Below are 14479 nucleotides of genomic sequence, written 5' to 3'. Positions count from 1 at the left end.
GACGTGCAGAATGTTACATGTGTGTGTGAAATGTTGTCATAATTACTGATATGAATTCCTGATGTTTAATGAGGTCACTGTGACCTTCACGTCTGACCACACAAATCTAATCAGTTCATCCCCCGAGTCAAAGTACGCATTTTGCCAAATCTGGAAAAGAGTTCAGTTGACCTTTTCCTTTGTGTACCGTTTCATCATTGTGTCATAACCGACATTAAGTCATGTCCAAAAATGAGTTTGTAGGATCACAGTGATTTGGACTCCAACCACTGTGTTGTAATCAATTCATCCAAAAAAATCTATGTAGGACATTCTATTAGAGGTGCTCCTTCCATATTGATTTGATGAGACAGATGGGGCACAAGGATGGATGTACTGTGGAAAAGAAACTAGAAAACCCACAAATATATATATATATATATATATATATATATATATATATATATATATAAAAAGATAAATAAATAATGCTCTGGTAAATCAGACCGGTGAAGTAGAGTGAAGTAATCGCAAAAAGCCACCATGACCTGAGGGATAGTTCACCGTCAGGACAGGAATATAGAACATATCTCACATTAAATTTATGTATTAAATTGCCATGAGTCATGCATTAGTTTAACATTCCTTAAATATATGATTTGTGCTTTTACAATAAAGAATCTTCCAGTGTTCGTAACCTGAAACTCAGCAGCTTTTAATCATAAATATATATAGAGTAATGATCTTCTGTTCATTTCCAAAAACCACATATGAGTTGTATTCTGACACGAATGACAAGACTGTAATCCGTTCCAAAAAATTATTAAAACAAAAAAGGTTAATTTACATCATGTCAGAAGGTAGAAAAAACTATATACTCATAAGCTCCGTAAGTTCTCTTTTTCCTTACTGCTGAGAGGTCATGTGACACACATACACAGTAAAGGTGCATTAAATAGCAACGAAGACAAACAGAATTTGCAACTTCACATAAATAACATTAATTCATATTAGTCATCATCTTTTGGCTCTTACATGTAGTATTTGGCTCTTAACAACTGAGACATGATTAAATATTATATATGGAACACATTGTCCCAGAACACTAAACTGGGCCTAAATCGTAAGTCATGCAATAAGAGTATAAATCTTACAGCTAAATTTAACTCATTATCGCACAAGTGACTGTTTTTGGTCATTTCTGCACAAATGACAAGACAGTGACAGTAACAATTACAGTAGTCACTTTTCCATCGACCCACAAATTGCGTGAAAATAACTTGAGCATAAAAAATTATCAAATGGAATAACAACAATTTCACCGAAACAAAACAAAAAAAAACAAAAAAAAACAAAAAACCCAGATGCTGACGGACGTTACAACAAGCGAAGAAGAGTTTTAAAAGAAACATGTTGTGGTATGTGTGGACACACCAGGAAACCATCATTTTTTAACTTAGTACGAGATAGAGGGGTAATATATATATAAATAATAATGAATATATCTGTAAATCAACCTGATATTTACATTCATCGCCATGTTTATGGAATGACTTCTCTCATGTCATCTCACAATGATAAATAAACAAATCATTGCATTTGTGATTTAATGGAAAAACCGACATTATGCACTTTTGTTTTTTTGACATTTAGTAAATATTGGTAAAGTTTTGCACCTATGTCCAATGGAAAAGCAACTAGTGAGGCAACAATCTCAGGTCCAATGTGGTCTACAGGGTCTATAAGGTCTAGCTCTGCATGAACAGTGAGTGTACCTGCTTTGTTAGGTACCATGAAGTAATGGTACTAATGTAAGGAATGATGTTCAAAGGATAATGTGGATGTGGACAGGGGTCTCTATAATAACATAATGTTCTAAAAGTGATGTTCTAATGTTCTAAAATACATGTTCCTTCCACCTTAGATGTGTTTTTTGTTTTTGTTTTTTTTTTACTTCTAGGCTTTTTTTTTTTTTTTGCCAGTTGTGGGCCAAATATGGTAACTTCATTGACCTTGATTTTCTACATGACAATAAAAAGTAATAAAGTCTTGTGCTGTCCTCCAATAACACACTAAGTTTGAAATTTTGAATTTCAGAGTATTTTCATGACTACCCAATAAAGGGTTAATAAAATATATTTGTACTATCTGCACATGGCTCTTAGAGTGGAATGAATCATTGCGCTGATTTAGATTATAACAAAGTTTTCCTCATTTGGATGAACACATGGAATTTTCCTCATTTACAGTTTTTTGGCGTCTTTGGACAAAAATTCCATTATTTCTTTTCAGCATATTGTAAATTAAGTGGTCCAAGCATTCCACCCCCAGATTTGGACTCTGTTTTCAAGCTGGAGAAATGCTATCCCAGACAGGTGGGGTGGGATGGAGGTTAAATATGTGATTGACAACTGTAAGTACCAATCACGTTTGCTCGGAACAGAAGTTTGTGAAATCAGCCAGAAATGGCATCATTTAGTCATAAAAAGCAGGGAGTGCATTTTAATCAACTGTATGAATGAGTTTGAATATCTTTTTACTGTGGTGAGCACAGAAATGCAGCAGAATACAAGAATACAGAATTACAAGAATAATAGAGACTTGAGCCGTTTCCTTCAATTTCCCTGACATGTGTTCCTCTAACCTGAGCGCTTCCTTTCAACTTCACTAGTACGACTGTCTGTGTGTGGGAGTTGGACTTGATGAGAATCATGGGACACTCATAAGATGGCTGCCTACAGTCAGTCTCTCCTGGAATGAATAATTCCCCCTGATTCGGTCCTCATTGTGGGCTGTGGAATGTCAAACCACCGGGGCCTTGTGACTAAATTATAAACTGCAGAGCTCAATGGGTCATCACACAAATGGCAGCTTTAAGCTTTGCTCTGGCAAATGTTATCACAGCAGAGTTAAACAGCCCGTGGCATGCAGCAGTGATCAAATATGTCAATCGTATAAGGATGCATAAGGTTTTAAAAAGTGAAAACGGTGGGAGGGAGCGCTTCCTTGAAGGGAGTGTGAAGTGAAATGGGGTCACGGCGAGGTGCCGAGTGAAGCCGAGTGCTGAAAAGACGAGAGACTGGACGAAATGAGGACAGAGAAGTCTGTCTGAAATACTGGAAAAACATTCCCTAAAATGGTGCGCTCCAAGCCAGGGGTTCTTTTAAGTAAATATGAGAGGGAAAAAAAAATGTTCTCGGTGCCGGAGCTATTCCGTTCTTTCCACTGTCCCCGGTCCTGCAAAACAAACACCCATCTGTTTCTGCTGATTGGTGCTGGTTTGGCCCGGGCTGCTGGGACATACTGACTCCTGTGGACTATCCAGGCCACAGTGTCGGCCGCCAGCCGCTGCCAGTGGAGCTGCTGCAACAAACACAGCTGCTTTACACATCCAAACCACATTTGCATAAGTATTTTCAAATTAAACATATTTTGAAAGCATTTCAAAAATGCGGTGGGTGAATTCCAGGCGCTTTCACAGAGGTGGTATCTCGAGTGCAGTGTCGGCAAAATGGAAGACTCCGCTGGGAAATCAAGAAGGAAGCTGTAATTCAATTACATTTGATGACTTATATTAAACTGGATTAGAGCTAATTCACTAACTTGAGTGGAGGAATGAAACATGTACAATGGAGGGTCATTAATATACACTGAATAACAACTATGCTAATTTGCATAGTATCCGGAGTTTCAGTCCAAACAAATGGTACTAATGTATAATGTGTATAATGGTATAATGTGTTTCTTAAATGAAGAGCCCAACAAGGGGCTGCAAACGAGCTACATACTATATACTCTATTCAGAATATCCAATGTTCTATATGTCGACTATGTTTGACTGCATCATCTGTGAGACATAAATGAATAAATAAATAACAGTGTCTGCGTCTGCATAGGCCTTATCTGACCCACGATACCCTAACACTAGTACATCATCAAACTTTAAAAGGGTGGTGGGCATCGAATAGTGGAAAAGTAGAAAAGCACATTACAGCTGCAATCCATTTAACAGAGCCTAAATACAGCAAAACACATAGTTTGTTGTTGATGTGTGGATGCTAATGCATTTATTATAACAAGTGTAGTAATGGTAATAGCTATGAATGGCAGTTGAAAAAAGCCACTGTTAATAAATGCTAATAACTAGCTTGTTAATTCCTACAAAACATGTAATATTGGATGGTTATATCTTAATAAAACGACAACAAAATTTCAGTAAAAGGTTTGTTAAAATCAATATGGCATCATGAGCATACTGGAGCCCCCCTATGCTGAAAAAAATTGTCCCACCAGGGGGGAGGTATGTAATTCTAACAGTAAGTATGCGGAGGATGTAGTGGGGTACATAGCTCTGAAAGTGAAAGTGAGCCCCCCTTACACACAATGATGGCACTTGTAACTCCCCCCATGTGCTTGCACCCCCCGGGAGAGTGGGTGCCCCCCCCCCCCCCCCCCCAGGTGAGAACCTCTACTGTAATGTAACCAGTTAATGTGACATAATATGAACAGGTTGAATATTCATATACAATTTTTTTTTTTTATTATTTGAATAAAGTAATCTTTTTTTTTTTTTTCAAATGTGAAACAGTACTGAACATTACAAATACAGTTTGATACACTCTAAATCAGGGGTCTCAAACATGCGGCCCGGGGGCCAAATGTGGCCCGGCAAAGGTTCCAACGCGGCCCGTGGGATGAATTTGCAAAGTGCAAAAATTCCACAGTCAAGGCTGTGGAACTCATTTTAGTTCAGGTTCCACATACAGACCAATATGATCTACAGTTAAATAATAACAGCAGAATTACCTACAAAAAATAATGACTCTGTATTTTCTTCTCGGTCTGATGTGAAAAAAATATTACATTATGCCTATTAATAATGACAACTTCACATTTTTGTCTTTGTTTTAGTGCAAAAAATAGCATTAAATTATGAAAATATTTACATTTACAAACTATCCTGTAACAATAAAATGTGAATAATCTGAACAAATATGAAGAACCTGAAATGTCTAAATAAAATTAAGCGCAATTTTAACTATTTTCTTACTTTCACTAAGTGTTTAGTGTCTTTGTAGATCTGATCCTTAATGAACATCTAAAAATGATAAGTTGAGGCATAATATTGCTAAAATTGCACTTATTTTTCTTAAGAAATTTCATTTTTTTCAGGTTATTCACATCTTTTTTGTTCGGATAGTTTATAAAAGTATTTTCATAATTGAATGGGGTTTTTTGCACTAAAACAAATACAAAAATTTGGAGTCGCGATTATTTATAGGTTATGCTGCTATTATTTTACTGGTCTGGCCCAGTTGAGATCAAATCGGGCTGAATTTGGCCCCTGAAAGAAAATGAGTTTGAGACCCCTGCTCTAAATTGATTCTTTAGGGAGTTGTTTTTTTTTTTTTTTTTTTTTTTTTTTTTTTTTATCAGTAAACTGACTAATCCGATGCCAATCATACTCTTCCGAGAAATATTTACCTCCGCCAAGGAGGTTATGTTTTTGCCAGGGTTTGTTTGTTTGTCTGTTTGTTTGTCTGTCCGTTAGTGTGCAACATAACTCAAGAAGTTATGGACAGATTTTGATGAAATTTTCAGGGTTTGTTGGAAATGGGATAAGGAAGAAATGATTAACTTTTGGGGGTGATCGGGGGTGGGGGGGCCCACGGGGGGGCCCACTGATCAGCCTTGGCGGAGGTCTGCGCTGTCCGAGTGCTTCTAGTTTAAATCTGTTTTAATGTGACAAAGAGAGATAGTGTGTATCACGACTTTATCACTCTAAAGGGTGCCATTTTTAGTCACTTAGACTCAGCAGCTACATTTACAGTTTTGCAAAAAAAAAAAAAAAAAACACTTTTCACAATGAATTTAACCAAAATAGGGCTAAAAATGCTATTTATTGCACTCTATTGAGATCAGTAATAGAAAGCCCTGAACACGTTACAGAACACATGGTAGTGATTAAGCCTATTAATTTGGATAGTATCTCTCCGTGTTCACTCATAAGGTAGCTGGTAAAAAAAAAAAAACAAGATAAAACTAACGTACTCGCTGCTTTTACACTCAGACTTCTGCATAATGTGTTGTGATGAGCTAACCTAACGGAACCCAGCGAGCAATTAAGAGAATCTAAGAGTCGTTTTAAGTAAAAAAGAATATGACTTTAAATGATGCTTGGGTAGTTCAGTCTCAAGGTTCGAGTCTTCTACAGTGTAATCCAGCTCCGAAAACATCATAACACGCTCTTTAACACATCCACGAATTTCTATTTGCGCTTACTCCCATAAGAGCTTTCTGCGGTAACCTTTAGCGACCTGCATTCCTCAGCAGTCTTTGCACCGTGCCCTCTTATACCGACCAAACAAAAGAGCCGGAGCCGATGTGGAGAAATGCTATTGTGAGCCCATTGGGACATTATGATAAACTGCCTGTTTAAAAACATTGAGGGAGCTCGGCCCACGTTCACCCCATCTCCTTGACTCTCATACAGTGTCGAGTGAGGCGTAAATTATTTATCAGCTCTCTCACTTGGATGTAGAGGCCTTCACTTAATCCTCTGGTAACAAAATTCAGTCAGGGGTACGTCGGCATAAGAAATGAGAACCAGGGGGTGAAATGAGACCTGCCCAGTGTCTTTACTCATTACCAGCTTCTACCGCCTGTAGGGACTCATTAACATGTCTGTAGTGTTCAGCCGCTTTGTCACTCAAGAGCTCTTAGAAACCATGTTAATCTACGCTGAATCACTCCAGGATCTTCTCCAACGCCAAATCACTGTCACGCAGGTCAAAGAAATGGGTGAAGTGCTGTTTGTTTTTTACAAACCTGTTTAAGTCTATTTAAGGCAAATATCTAAACCTGTTTCACTGACTATATACAACTGAAACAAAGCCTTTAGATCAGAGGAGATTATTAAATCGGCCGAGGAGGTTATGTTTTTGCCGGCGTTGGTTTGTCTGTCTGTCTGTGTGCAAGATAACTCAAAAAGTTATGGACGGATTTTCAGGAAATTTTCAGGAAATACTGATACTGGCACAAGGAACAAATGATTAAATTTTGGTGGTGATCGGGGGGGCACTGATCTGCCTTGGTGGAGGTCTGTGTTTTAAGTGTGCTTTTCAAGTAATTACCTCTGCCAGGAGGTATTGTGATCGCTTTGCTTTTTGTGTTTGCGTGCGTGTTTGTTTGTTAGCAAGATAACTCAAAAAGTTATGGACAGATTTTCAGGAAATTTTCAGGAAATGTTGATACTGGCACAAGGAAGAAATGATTAAATTTTGGTGGTGATCGGGGGTGGAGGGTGAGAACTGATCTGCCTTGGCGGAGGTCTGCGCTCTCTGAGTGTTTTTCTAGTTATTATTATTATTATTATTATTATTATTGTTATTATTATTATGAGTTACTTTTAAAATGACCAAGTCAAAAGGATCTACCGACATTACCTCAGCTTGTCCTTTTGCAGCTCAGTTTTCCATCCATCCATCCATCCATCCATCCATCCTTCCTTCCTTCCCAAAAGTGATGTTCTAATGTTCTAAAATACATGTTCCTTTCACCTTACATGTGTGTTTTTCTTGTATTTTATATATATATATATATATATATATATATATATATATATATATATATATATATATATATATATATATATATATATATATAAATATATATATATATATATATAAATAAATATATACTTCTTATATTTTTAATTTTTTTTTTTTGCCAATTATGGGCAAGGAACCAAATATGGTAACTTCATATATGGTAACTTCATTGACCTCGATTTTCCATATGGCAATAAAAAGTAATAAAGTCTTATTTTTTTTGCCAATTATGGGCAAGGAACCAAATATGGTAACTTCATTGACCTCGATTTTCCACATGGCAATAAAAAGTAATAAAGTCTTGTTATGTCCTCCAATAACATACTAAGGTTGAAATCTTGTTTATGTTTGATGTTGAATTTGGATGAACACATGGAATTTTCCTCATTTAAAGTTCTTTGGCGTTGTTGGACAAAAATTCCATTGTTTCTTTTCAGAATATTATAAATTAAGTGTTCCTTCCTTCCTTCCTTCCTTCCTTCCTTCCTTCCTTCCTTCCTTCCTTCCTTCCTTCCATCCATCCATCCGTAAAAAGGAGACTATAAGGGGCACTTTGAGTTAAGTACACAACTAGAAGTGACCATATTTGAACAAATATGAGTAGGGCTAGGGAACACTGAGGGTGAAAATGACCAAACTACGGCAAGTTTCACTTTTCATACCAGTAAGTATTTTAAGTGGTGGATGAATACTGTGTTAAAATGTCCCCTTTTGTTTGACAACAGTAATGTAAACATTGTATAATGCATGAAGCGCTGACACTGGGCTTAACAGTAGAAAGCTAGAAAATCCACCATATTGACAATTCCGCTGCACGAAGTAAACTGTCTAAATCCCTTCTGACAACGTCTTTTTTATCTGAGAATGTTACCTGATATTGTGTGAGTTTTAATTGATTATTACGATCGCGGTGATGATTATTTTTAGAACTATTATTATGACTGCCCTCTGTGTTCTGTATATACAGTGTCGAGAAAATCCCCCTTCCAAAATCAACGGTATTTGTTAGTACTGTCAGACACAGGTCCGGATTAGAATTAGTACAGCGGGATCAGGGAAGTGTTTGATTTCTGATCCCGGTATAACGCGGAGGACTTTATCCTGTCTTTTGTATTCTGAGACCAGAGACCAAGATGCAGCCTTAATCTATAATCGCAGGCTCAGGTGTTAGGATTTCAGTTTCCCCACTATGGGCTGAGTTCAAAGAGAGTACATCTGTGCATTCTTTCACTCTCAGCCTCCCACTTCAGACTGGAGACATAATTGGAAGCCGCCTGGAAGCTCCTCAAAGACCTGGACCAACTTTGATCCACGTTCAAGGTCACGCTCACGTGTACGCACAGTCGCACACCCTAACTTATTTTTGTCGAATTCTTATACATACACAAAACAATGCGCTTTTCACAATACCAGCGCATACACACACACACACACATTCGCACACAGCGGAGGATTATGGTTTTCGGCAAAACATCAGAGTGCACCTGTCTCCCCCAAATCGTAATCCACTCAGAAGCACCGCAGAACGATATGGTATCTATACGAGGAGCAGCAACTGATGACAAACAAAGCACCACAAAGCTTTCAGCGAGGTTCAGAGGGAGTCTTTAAATCCCCTGCTTACCTACAAAGGTACTAATAATCTAATGCAAAGTATGGGATCCCAACTGTCTGCAGTCTTCTCAGCCCAGGTGTCAGTCAGAGTGATTGGCTTTACACTAGTCATGTGTTGAGTACGATGCATGACTTACTGCGAGAGATTCAGCGAAATACAGAACCTCATTAAAAGAGATTCCCCGGTAAGTCTGCTTATACACTACTTTTAAACGGGAGAAGCTGTGGGTTTAAAAAGAAAGTCCAAGATGTCAGACCGTGTTTTCTCCCACTCAGTTGAAAATGTTTTCAGGCATGAGGTAAAGTTTCCCAATTATTTTCCCCATATTGCTGTTTAATTTACATTTCAAACCGCGGGCTTCCTGTGCGGATACCGTGCAAGGCTTGTGTTTTTCCCGCGTGGCGTTCACTGACCTGGTGTAGACGCCGTTCTTTCGACAAAACGAGTTCTTGACAGACAGCCGTCGGTTGTTGAGCTCCAGAGCGGGGAAGCGGCCCTCGTCCAGGCTGACCATGTCTCCGTGGGTCAGAGCGTTGCAGTTGGAGTTGTTACCTGGACATACGTACAGAGACACTGTGTGACCACAGGCCGGATGGACAAGCAGGTTAGGGACTGGAATAGACGAATGTGGCTAATATCATGATGTTATGAATACAAAAAAAAACAAAACAGACACTGATCTAAACTGTTTAATACCTGTTGACCCACTAATCCTATCAATACAAGTAAATAATTGGTGTAAAATGCAGGTTATCACCTTTTCATGGTCATCAGATTTGGACGTTACAGTGGAAACACCGTCATTTCTACAACACTGATTCACCAGTAAAACCCACTGAGTTTAACAAATGACAGTGGATGGACACAGTCATTTTTATGTTCATTTATTTATTGATATCTTTGCTGAAAAAGTCACTTTTTCTTCAGTTTTCTCAGTTTCTGATATAATAACACTTTAATCTGAGCGTTCATAAACATCCACATGATCAGTGATTTAAATATAGGAAAATACATGATTTACACTGAAAAAACAAACTAAGGAGAACAAAACAAGTGGTGTCCGGCACAACAAACCCCGTCCCTCGCACGTATTGTAGCTTATTTTGACATCCATCCAGCTGATGTCATCATGTCTATGCATGTGCTGATGTCAGCAGATCAATTGCCTCTATATATGTGCCAAGTTTGAAGTAAATTGAAACAAATTCATCTTTTCATAGACATGTGAAAGTTTGTCCACTATAAGTAAAAGGGAGAAGAACAAAGATTTTAAAAATTCATACAAAATTTGAACTTTGACCTATTTTATCCAAAATGTAATCATATCTATTCTGGGTCACTGGCAATCTATAAACCCAATTTGGTATGAATTTTGCTGCTACAGGCATGTGAAATTTTGCCCTTTATAAGTCAATTGAGGAAAAAAAAAAGATTTTAAAAATTCATAATGTGGACTTTGACCTGCTTTTCCCAAAGTGCAATGTTCTGGGTCGCTGGCAATCTATAAACCCAATTTGGTATGAATTGAAGCAAAAGTTTTGCTGCTAGAGTGTTAACAAAGAAAGAAACAAACAAACAAACTGAACCAAAAATAATACCCCTTGCCTCCCCTACGGGGGGTGGGGTTATAATATTACAAACACCAGTGGAAAATCAGTTCAGAAAGGTTAAATATATACAAAAATATATTTGACAACTGCCACAAAAGTAATTCTGGGTCTTTATGGGTTAAAGTTGAGGGTTATTCTATTAAAAAGAGGGAAAACTGAAGAAAAAGTTACTTTTCCAGAAAAATATATCATTAACTGAACATAAAAACAAGTGTCTCTACCCACTGTCATTTGTCAGACTATATTGGTTTTACTGGTGAATCAGTGTTGTAGAAGATGACGGTGTTTCCATGGTAACTAAGGAGTCTCTGAACGTCCAAATGGGTCATATCTGATGACCATGAAAAGATGACAAACTGTATTTTACACCAATTATTTAGATGAATTGACAGGATTAATGGATCAGAGGTTTTAGATCAGTAGATGCTTTTGGTCGCCAGTGGCCGTTTGGGTCTTTATGAGTTAAAACATGCATGCGGTAATGTGCTCATAATGAGTTAAATTGTGTTATTTTCAGATTTTAACAGGTCAAAACACGGCAGCTGAACGTCAACGCTTTCAAGATGGAATTTTAAGCCTCAAGTATAAACTTTTGTGACTTCAGTTTGATCTGACAGGTCTGAAGTAACTTAATGTGTGAAATCAACTGTAAAAACGTTTGATCAACGCTGACAAGTACGAAGTTAGAATATCTTATTTCATCCTTAATCCTTTTCATCTCTTTGCATATTAAGGACAGATGAGAACCAGATATTGTCACTGTATTGACACTCTTCTGTCAGTCTTACACCATAACGCGCTAATGATGTATTCTTACAGTGAAAATAGAGCACAAACAACACTTAAAAAGTCAAACTACAGCTTTAAATAAGAAGTACATTTTCTTGAAAAAAGCTAAATTTGGCCAATGCTACTGTCATTATTTTGAAATAAGGCTTTATGTTGAAGAAATACCTTTACTTCACTATATCACTTATGGCATATTTTAACCATAAAGACCCAGTGTTACTGTAGTGTCAGTTCCCAAATGACTTTTTCCACTAAATTTAACCTTTCTTAAATTATTTATCATCATTGATTATAATATTATCCTCCTTAGTTTGTGTTTTTTCCGTTGGAAATCATGTATTTTTCTACATTTAATTCACTGATCATGTCGATGTTCATAAAAGCTCAGATTAAAGTTGAGGATTATTATCAAACACAGAGAAAACTAAAGAAAAAGTGACTTTTTCAGTCAAATCTATCATTAACTGAACATAAACCAAGTGTCTTCATCCACTGTTATTGATCCAACGCTGTGGGTTTTTACTGGTGAATCAATGTTGTCGAAGACGATGGTGTTTCCACGGTAACTACAAAGCCTCTGAACATCCAAATGGGTCATATCAGATGACCATGAAAAGACGACAAACTGTATTTTACACCAATTATTTACATGTATTGATAGGATTAGTGGATCAACAGTTATTAAACAGTTTAAATCAGTAGATGGTTTTAGTCGATGGTGGATGTTTGGGTCTTTATGGGTTAAAAGTGAACATTGAGGTTAATAATATAACTATAACTGGAATAGGCTAAGGTAGTCTTAAACCATAGTTATAGATCACATTAGAAATGATTTCAGGTTTGTGTATATGGGATATTAAAGCTAAATACAAAGTCTGCTTTAACCCATAAAGACCCAAACAGCCACCGCTGACCAAAACCATCTACTGATCTAAACAGCTTCATATCTGTTGATCCATTAATCCTATCAATACATGTAAATGACTGGTGTAAAATGCAGTTTGTCATGTTTTTATGGCCATCAGATATGACCCATCTGGACGATCAGAGGCTCCGTAGTTTCCGTGGAAACACTGTCATCTTCTACAGCATTGGTGAACCAGTAAAACGCATGGAGTTGGATCAATGACAGTGGATGGAGTCAATGGGTTTATGTTCAATTAATGATATATTTGACTGAAAAAGTCATTTTCCTGCAGTGTTTCTCTGTTTTTGATACAATAACCCTAAACTTTACTCTGGTGCTTTAATGAACATCTAAATGATCAGTGAATTAAATATATAAAATACATGATTTACACTGAAAAAAATGCAAGGCTATGTATGTATTTATTAATTTTTTTACTTTTCTGGTATGTCAATATAGGTGTATACGTATGTGTGTATGTGCATGTGAAGATGATAAGTGACGTTAACTGATCCAAAGGACTTGATTTTTCATATATTATGCTAATAGGAAGCTAAACGATGGAGAAGGGGTGGGATTAAATAAGTGATAGTTCCTCCCACTCCTTTTCAAATGTGCGAATGAAGTCATACTTTGTTTTCATTATGTATAGGTTTTTGGTTTGTTTTCTTATAATCTGCTTCATTTATAAGGACTAAGTAGGATTACTTTATTTTGTTGCATATTCGAAATAAATTAAACCAAACTGAAACTAAACAAAATACAGAAGATAATATTGTAATAAATGGTGATAAATCATTTAAGAAAGGTTAAATCTAGAGAAAGTGGATGGAGACACACTTTTTATGTTCAGTTAATGATATATTTTGCAGGTGAAGTCACTTTTCTTCAGTTTTCTCAGTTTCTGATATAATAACCCTGAACTTTATACAGGAAAATACCTGATTTTTACTTAAAAATCAAAAAATACAGAGGATAATATTGTAATAAATGGTGATTAATCATTTAATAAAGGTTCAATCTAGAGAAAGTGGATGGAGACACTTGTTTTATGTTCAGTTAATGACATATTTTGCAGGTAAAGTCACTTTTTCTTCAGTTTTCTCAGTTTCTGATATAACCCTCAACTTTATACAGGAAAATACTTGCTTTTCACTTAAAAAAAAAACACAAAATGCAGAGGACAATATTGTAACAAATGGTGGATAAATCATTTAAGAAAAGTAAAATCTGGAGAAAAAAAAAAACATTCAGGAACTGCCGCAAAATTACCACTGGGTCTTTATGGGCTAAGGAAAAAAAGTGATGAAAATAAAATACACCTGCAGTATGATGATATAACGTTAAAATATCTGTGCAAATACTAAATATAGATTCCTCTTGATTGATCCAGTGCCATAAACCGAGCTGTTCTAAAGCAGATTAATGTTCAGAGGGGCTAATGCCAGCCCCCGGCCACAGGTTAAAAACACTATCTGAGATTTGTCGGGGACTACAGCGAGGCTGCGGCCTCTCTGGCTGCTCCGAGGCTACTTGAGGTCAACTACTGGTTACGCAAACACACAGAAAAAGAAAACCACTGGGTAGGTCCAGTGGCCCGGGCCAGATTCCTAGAGGGGGATACGGACGCATTGAGAGCGCCTTTGTATTGGAATGAGAAGGAACCTCTTGTTTTTCCTCCGTCAGTCAGAAAGATGGGCAGTGACCCGCAGGGACCCCCCTCCCCTACCCCCGCCTGGCAGCAACAACTAACCCATGGCAAAAGTGCTGAGCTGTGGGGAAATACCCGCTGATGTCAGAGCCGGGCAGAATGTACAATTACAGGCCCTCGTTTTCACACCACGTCTACTTAGTCAATCATCAGATTCATTCTAAAACAGTATCTGCTTTATTAAGCGTTCAAGTCCCTGCTCAGCATTTTACAAATCAGCAAATGCCTTTAAATGTCACATTTTACTGTAAAAAGCGA

At 37.2% G+C, this 14479-nt stretch overlaps 1 protein-coding gene across 4 annotated transcripts in view; it reads right to left on the bottom strand.

Annotated features, from left to right (window-relative positions):
- sdk2b (sidekick cell adhesion molecule 2b) overlaps positions 1 to 14479 on the bottom strand; it is a 922804-nt gene that overhangs the window by 19271 nt on the left and 889054 nt on the right. For 3 of the 4 annotated variants that reach the window (XM_030121446.1, XM_030121447.1, XM_030121448.1), the window contains exon 43: positions 9618 to 9756. In XM_030121446.1, coding sequence (XP_029977306.1) covers positions 9618 to 9756 — 139 coding nt within the window. Of the gene's footprint in view, positions 1 to 9617; positions 9778 to 14479 lie in introns of all 4 variants that reach the window. The other variant, XM_030121445.1, reaches the window with a different exon arrangement.

This window comes from Sphaeramia orbicularis, chromosome 19 (genome assembly GCF_902148855.1).
Source record: "Sphaeramia orbicularis chromosome 19, fSphaOr1.1, whole genome shotgun sequence".
Classification (NCBI taxonomy): domain Eukaryota; kingdom Metazoa; phylum Chordata; class Actinopteri; order Kurtiformes; family Apogonidae; genus Sphaeramia; species Sphaeramia orbicularis.
Note: the sequence above shows the minus strand (reverse complement) of the source record. Positions and strands in the feature narration are given on the sequence as shown.